This window comes from Phacochoerus africanus, chromosome 3 (assembly GCF_016906955.1).
Source record: "Phacochoerus africanus isolate WHEZ1 chromosome 3, ROS_Pafr_v1, whole genome shotgun sequence".
Taxonomy (NCBI): domain Eukaryota; kingdom Metazoa; phylum Chordata; class Mammalia; order Artiodactyla; family Suidae; genus Phacochoerus; species Phacochoerus africanus.
Genome location: NC_062546.1, coordinates 140,862,365 through 140,870,445, shown reverse-complemented (window position 1 = coordinate 140,870,445; position 8,081 = coordinate 140,862,365). Strand labels below are relative to the sequence as shown.

General features: G+C 37.7%; 1 protein-coding gene across 2 annotated transcripts; it reads right to left on the bottom strand.

Moving 5' to 3' along the window:
* Positions 1-295: 295 nt before the first annotated feature.
* G6PC2 (glucose-6-phosphatase catalytic subunit 2) lies at positions 296-7,275 on the bottom strand. 2 transcript variants are annotated; one of them, XM_047770439.1, is made up of 5 exons: positions 6,969-7,275; positions 6,114-6,223; positions 3,913-4,024; positions 1,798-1,913; positions 296-1,005 (listed from the first exon to the last, which is right to left on the bottom strand). In XM_047770439.1, exons 1-5 carry the CDS (start codon positions 7,184-7,186, stop codon positions 494-496), a joined length of 1,068 nt encoding a protein of 355 aa, XP_047626395.1. In that variant the 5' UTR covers positions 7,187-7,275; the 3' UTR covers positions 296-493. The 2 variants fall into 2 exon arrangements, with proteins under 2 accessions (XP_047626395.1, XP_047626396.1); XM_047770440.1 differs by lacking the exon at positions 1,798-1,913 and having other exon boundaries at positions 981-1,005; positions 6,969-7,195.
* Positions 7,276-8,081: the final 806 nt, after the last annotated feature.

The following is an 8,081-nucleotide window of genomic DNA, read 5'->3' as shown; positions in this document are numbered from 1 at the left end:
ATTTTTTTGTTGTTTGTTTTGTCTTTTTAAGGCCACACATGCAGCATATGGAGGTTTCCAGGCTAGGGGTCCAATTGGAGCTGTAGCTGCCAGCCTATGCCACAGCCACAGCAACACAGGATCCAAGACTTGTCTGCGACCTACACTACAGTTCATAGCAACATGGGATTCTTAACCCACTGAACGAGGCCAGGGATCGAACCTGCAACCTCATGGATGCTAGTCGGGTTTGCTAGCCACTAAGTCACGAGATGGGAATTCCGAAATTCAGATTTTTATTTCAAATATCCTGGTTTTTAAATATTGGCAACTAATCTAAAATAGAAGGAAAAAAGAAAGCCAAACCTAAACACATACATGGGTGACTGGGGCCTGTGGCTGCTATTTTGTAACCGTGGAAGGGAGCCTCAATCTCTCCCTGTCACATGGTTCTACCAGAGGATGGAGGAGGAAGATCCTCCAAGGCCCCAGGGCACTAACCCTTCCCACAACTCTAATGGATCTTTTTTTTACTCGGTTTCATGAGCGCATGAATACAGTAGGGAATGAGGGCAACCACAGTCAGTGGGATGGATGCACTTTTACAAAAAGATAGCACATAAAATAGATATTCTGCCTGAGTTGGGATTTTGATGAAATGATAGAGCTGCAGTGTGGTCAATGAGGCCATTGTGCAGAGCAGCCGGAAGCTCAGCCTGTAGCCATTTTCCCCTCTGCAGCTCCTAAGGAAAATCTCTGAGTTGATGGCAAAACCCAAGCCAAAGAGGACCCCCAGGTTTCTCACGAGGCCAGCAAAAGGCGTGGTGTCAATGTGGATCCACTCAGGGTTGGCACACCACTTCTTGGCAATGGGCACGGACCACAGCAGGTCAATGTCAAGCAGTCCCAGAAGTAGGTAAAGGCCAAGGGCAAACAGGAAGAGGAAGAGATTGGTCTTCAGGTATGTGCTCAGGCTTGCTGTTTGGATGCCTGGAGTGTGTTCAAAGACCTCTGCCACAAGCATGCCTGGGGATTGAAAAGAGACACTGAACATGGCTGTGTGCCTTTGGGCCCCTCAGGAATCATTCCCCTTTGCATTAAAGAAGTTAGCCACAGTTTTCAATGATGAAGGGCTTTAGAAACCTAGGTTCTATCCACTTTCCAAAGCTCCTTTTTATATGCAGTAACTAAAAACACACTTGCCCCTTGGTCGTTTCACCATCTATGTTAGTGCAGGGGGACCTTTCAGGAATCCATGGCCCTGAGTGACAAGCCACTTTATAGGAAGAGCACTGATCTAGGTGCTTGCAGTGAATATGTCAATTGCCAGAGCCAATGAACTGAGAGAACCTTTGAAAGGTACATGGGGCCCAACAGTAGAAACTCAATCACGGTGAACGCTGCTTCAGAAATACAAAGCAGCTGCTGAATGAAGACCACAGTCAGGAAATCATCACTTCCAGATGCTACATGGTGTGCAGGCTGGAAGGCTGTTATTAAGTCCCCTCAAACCAAGACACAAGCATGCCATCCTAAATGGTGGCTTGGGAGTTGGACTCAGCTCTAGCCATACTTTGGAGAAGCCCATCTCACCAAGAGATTTTGCATTTACACTATTGAGTGAGAATGTGCCATTGTGTACATGGAGAATTTGAGAGGCACGTGGAACCACTTAAGTGCCCAGGGTGGCATTAAGTATTGTGGCTTGATAGAATTACCTGAGATTGGGGAACTGATTACCAGAGGGAATCTGACCACATAAAACATACGACACTAAAGCTTTCAATGACATAACTAAAGGTAAGTGATCATATTTACCACCAATTACTCCAAGAATAACTTGATGAGGAAAATGTGTTGCTATGAATACTCTGGAGATGCAGACACTGATTTGAATCAACCAAAAAAGACTCCAAAGAAATGACCAGGTCAGTCTACGATGGAAGAATAGATACAAGCATAAAAAGCAAAGAAATTGTATCACTCATAAAAATGGGGGGAGGGCGTGGCAGCAGATGATCTTTCTCAGAGGAATCTTCTAGCTGTGATATAATGTCATGATTCTAGAGGTTTTTTTTTTTCCCCAAAAAAAATGTTTTCTATGTACTCAGTAGGATTTGTAAAGCTTTAACAAAGTTTCTACATTTATCAATGCATTGAACTTCACCAGTGCTACATCCTGAGATTTTAATAAATGTTATGAAAGGAAGCCAACTTGGCATCTTGATAATTATTTTAATGAAGTAGGGGAAATTCAAGTTTGAGGGAATAATTAATATCCACAGTGATCAAGAATGAATTGTATACATTTTCACTCTCAGTCGTATGTGCTTCCTCTTTCCTCTCTCAACCTTTCTTTGCTTGAATAAAACTCACTGGAGGGGCAGCTGGCACTCTGATGAAAAGCACATAAACATTCCATCAAGGGCAAGTTTTCACTGGGTTTAATTTTGCAGACTCTCAAGAGTCCTGGTTCCTTGTTTTTTGACATGTAGAAAATAAAGGACAGAAAAGTGACCTCTGGGTTACTGTGTTGGATTAGAAGCAGCAATGTGTGGAAAACATAAAAATATTTAAATCCAAGCAATGCTCATCATTTTAATAAAAAAAAGAATTTGCAATCTTGAGTTCCAGATATTCTTGAGGGTTCTGAACGATTTGTTTCTGAGAATTGGACCACATTTCAGTTATTGAAAGATTAAGAATGCAGAGAAGTCTTTCAAAGAGAAAGCAAGCAGGGATTACCCATATGGAAGAAGAATCAACAAGGATGTGGCAGTGTTGAGTGAAGGTGTAGACACTCAGTACATTTTGTCAAATGAAGGAAATGTTGCAATTATAAGAATCAAAGAGGAGTTAAGAGAATTTGTTTCTAGAAGAAACAAATAATTTTTCAGGTTTGGGCATTGGAGGAGAAAAATGAACTACAGAGAAAAGGTGAAGCTTATCTAGATTCCTACTTCGAAAAATTGTCCATAGATTTTAAAAAAAGCTAATTTCTTAAATTACGACTCTCTGCCATTGTCGTTTCAGATTGGTTAACGAACACATTAAGGCATACAGGTCAAAGCCTCACTAGAATAAACTTTAAAGATACCCCAGTTCCTTTGGTTGTTTGTTTTGTGTTTGACCCAATGTTACTCTAAAAAGTTGAATATGCAATGGATCTTGGAAATATTCTATGACAAAGAACTTTTATGTAATGGTCTATGTCATAATTTTTAGTGCAATTAACTGACAAGTCTTATCTCAGGTAGCCTTATAATTTATGATTAAAATGGTGCTCAGAATTCTTTTAATGGTAGTTAAAGTATGTCAGGAAATAAAAGAAGGAAGCAGTCTAATTCCGCAGAAATTTTGAATAGTCTTAAAGTTCTATGCCTTTCTGAAATCCATGAATCTACCAATATTCAAATTTAAGTTTGCCTCTAGAATGTTTTTAATTAAAAAGTTTGCATGGTCTTTAAAACTAGAATATGTTATTAAAGTCAAAATCATTGGCTATTCAAAGAAGAAAGCATAATTATACTAAAGTAACTGATGCATTCACGGGGAATGATGCTTCTTAAAATTTCTGGTTAATTTTAAATCAAGGGAATGTGCATGCAAAAATACTTCCTTATATAATTTTAGATGATTTATTTATGAGCTACCAAAGTGATTATTGTATTATGGAAACCCAAAGGCACATTTAACAAGTCATTAATCAATTAAACCTTTCCAACCCTATAATGTGGCAATTACTGTGAACTAATTAGGATATTATCTTAAAGCAAAATAATAATTTTCTATTCATTTTGCTATTTTGGCTCTGATAGAATTGAATAAGTACATTTACAATAACTAAAAATATATTAAAATGAATTTTTTAAAACAAATTCTGTGTTTAAAGCTGTCATATTCTGTTTCTCCAGAGACTGGAGCAAAGCTGACCTGTGCAGAGTGGTAGAAGACTTATCCATCCGCCTGATGGTGTGACCCAGGGCAGCCGTCACCATGACATACCAGACACATGATGAGCCCATTGCATGGCCAGATGGACTTCCTGCAACAAGAAAGTGGCAAGCCATTTGAAAGGCAGTTAACAGAGTATCACTATCAGAAATGGACAATAGAATAACATACTAGCCATGAAACTGACAGATAACTCAGAAAAAAACAAAAAACAAAAAACAAAAACACAGGACATAGGCCCTAGGTAATGTCTAGAAATAGGTAGACGTAAAGAAAATAGAATCAAATTGCTCCTCAGAGCACTATTTCACAATTTTTTCCCCAGGTCATTCAAGTTCACCAAAGTCCAGAAATTGAAATGTTCAAAGCTCTGCTGTATAGCACCGGGAACTATATCTAGTCACTTCTGATGGAACATGATGGAGGATAATGTGGGAAAAAGAATGTATATATGACTGGGTCACTGCTGTACTGTAGGAAATTGACAAAGCACTGTAAACCAGCTATAATGGAAAAAATAAAAAATCATTTAAAAAAATGTTCAAGACTAAGAACTCAGGCTGTTGCAACAGAAAATCCACCACATCCCTAGTCATTCTTCCTATCTAATTGTTTTTAACCGATGAGAACATTGAAGTACTTGTATTGGATCTTGAATCAGCTTATTTTCCTTGGGCTGAAAAGTCAAACATCTAAAGGCATCATTGCTATGTCTGATTTACAAACTGACTGCTGTGTACTAGCAGCTACCTCCATGCCTTTGGTGGCTGGATGTGGCAATAAGAGTCTTTGTCACTGAATGGATGAGGGAGGCTGTAGCGGGGCATTAATCTTGGCAGAAGAAATCTGCAGACAGGTAACCTTTCTACTCCCAGAATATCTTTCCCATGTTGCTTGATCTTTTTAAAAAATCACTTTATTTTGATGTTCACCCTGAATTTTTACCAAATGGAGATCCATTCAGGTTAAACACCAGTCTCTTTTTGAAAAACACTAAGTTAACTAAGTTAAACAAAGACAAATCTATTTCTTACAGATCTATTTCTTTCTTTCAAGGCTATTTCTTAAACAGAAATTTTTAGAGCCTTTTGTATGTCTTATGAGTTGTAAATCTTCTATGAGTGAATATTAAATATAATATTTCTTTTTTATTTTCAGAAAATGTCTCATAAGACAGAACACATGAGGGGAAGTTCTGGGATTTCAGTAGTCTCAAAGTGCATCCATCCATCCATCCATCCATCTCACATTGGTTTCACAAAGATAAAATACATACCATCCTTGACTTGATGGAATATACAGTCTAACGGAAGAGTCAATAAAGAATTAATTATAATATGGTATGATAAGTAGTATAACAGATAGATGTCTGCTTTTATTGCAAAAAAAATGAAGGTATTCAGAAGACTTATTAGCTATTCAGAAACTTATTAGTCTAAAGATAGCAAATGCCAAGAATTTTAGGCTATGTAACAACTTGTAGTAAGGTACAACATTACATAGTCATACAAATTAAAACAGATAATTTACCATTATATACATATTTTTAAAAACTTTTTTATAATCAAATTCAATTTCCATAGTAAAGGTTTTACCCTCATACAGAATCTTACTTATAATATTAAACAAAAGTGGCCCAAGAAGTCTACCTATATACTGTATACACAAAAGAAAAGACAAATTTGAAAGAAATAATTCTAAGATTAGAGAGAATTTCTACAGGCAGTAGTAATACCAGGAAACTTTACCTTTCTTAGAGACACTCTGTCTGCTATCTCCTCATTCATGTGATTCTCAGAAGGTCTATGATAACTTTGAAAGTTTTTCAGCAGCAGATAAATCAACATTTCTAGGATTTTAAGATAATTCTTTGGGAATTTGTTCCAGCTAATTGTTTTTTGTTTGTGTACCATGACATTCATCTAAAAAAATGCCAACTATAAAATCATTTTGGGAGTATTCTCTTAACTTACCCTTTTACAAATGAAAAAAAAAATGAAATTTTCTTATTCATAAAACATTTTTCTTTTCATTAGCAATTTTGTTTATGAACTTTTAGCATCCTGACCCATGACATATTAATGCTGTATACAGCATCATACAGTTATTGCATAAGAATCATACGCAATGACTCTCTTTTGGAACATCTGCAATAACCTGGGGCTGCTATAATTGCTTACCTGGACCTGTTTCACATGTAGTGGGGAACTGTTCAAGGCATGGACTTGAGTGATTTGGGTAAATCTGAGTTTCTTGGACCCACCAGTAAGGCCGATGACCAAATAATATCCTGTATTTAAAAAAATATATGTATAAACAAGCATATAAATTTAAATACACAACCATTATTTAATTGAAGAATAGCTATTCTCGCCTATAAAAATGACTCAGGCAGAGCCTTGATGGGGAAAGTTCATGATTAAGAGGCTTGGAAAGAGCTTGAGTTGGAGTTCCCATTTGGCCCAGTGGGCTAAGGACCTGGCCACGCTCAGTGGGTTAAGGATCAAGTGTTGCTGTTGCTGTGGCTGTGGTGTAGACCTCAGCTGCAGCTCCAATCCGACCCCTGGCCTGCAAACTTCCATATGCCACAGGTGTGACCATAGAAGGAAAAAAAAAAAGAAAAGAAAGAGCTTGAGTTTCGATCTCTCTCATTATAGAGGATGATAGTCATGTGGGGTTGGGACATCCAAGTTTCCAATAAAAACAGGGGCTTTTTTCCTTGCAGGGAAAATCTTGTGGGTGCTTTGGATACTTAGACTTGAAATATCAAAGTGTTCCCTGGAATTAGCAATCTGTTCACTTCATGGTTAATCCCATCATCTGTGTTCCAGGCTTTTGGAATGTACTTCTAAGTCAGATAAAGTATACATTTCTATGCTTTTTTTTGGTAAGTCCTATTCATGAATAGGTGTCTCAAATTAACTGATATGTTTGAGAGATTTTCCAAGTAAAACTAGACACATCTGAAATGTGATCATTAAGCTACAAATTTAAGAATACTATTTCAGAAAAATGAAACAAAACAGAAGTCTTACCATTTAAAAATCAGATTGAACCAATCCCCAATGACTGCTACCCATATCATCTTGGTTCCAACTCTCTGATTAAGTTGAAACCAAAGTGGAAAATAAATAGAAAAAATATTCCGGGGATCTCCAACATTGGACATAAAATTTAGAAAACTGTAGTAAGCTCGGTAGTCCTTTTGCAAATGCTGAATAAGGAGCACGCCATTCCTATGAAGGAAATCCATCTTGACAGAGAGGCAGTTCTAAACCCAGAGCTACTGGAGCCAAGTGCTCCGAGCCCCACTGTTTTTATACAGTACCCTCATGGCGTGTCCAGCCATTACTGTGACATGTGACACTGACCATCTGTGGAGATGGCACATCAGCCCTCCTCTGCTGAAAAGCTCATCTATTTATGATTTTAATTGGTGCCAAAGAGGTGAAGTACATGCTGAGCTGTGGCAAGTGGAGGGGAAATTTGGGTAGAGGCACTATGCATTTCTTATGCAACCTCTTTTGTGTGAACAGTTGGATCATGTTTGCTTGAAATTTTTTGCACAGTTCATTTCCTTCAAGGGCAGAGACATTAGCAATTTCTATGCTTGGCTAGAAGACTATGCAAATAATTACTGCATGTCAAATAGCCCTTAAAGCCATGCATTTTAATTTAAAATAGACGGTGGCTCTTTGACTATTTTATCAGGTCTTTTAGGAAAACAGATGAGTAAATATCTGGGCATGAAACACTTATATGATATGACAGATTATTTTCGGATTGCAGACTTTTAAATAGAAAATATTTTGATATTTCTCTGTCAGCAAAGAGAAAAATATGATATATATGGAGCAGAGAAAGAAATACATGGAATATATGAAGTTTAAAAGGGATTGTGTTGCTTTTTGACCATAAGACTAGAAAGCAGAGATGGAGATCTCTGGGCAGTAAACTGTGTTAGGAGAAAGGCATATTTTTTAAAATTTTATTTTATTATGGCCACACCCCAGGCTAGGGGTGGAATTGGAGCTGCAGCTGCCAGTCTATACCACAGCCACAGCAGCATAGGATCCGAGCTGTATCTATGATCTACATCGCAGCATTGGCAACACCAGATCCTTAATCTGCTGAGGGAGGCCAGGGTT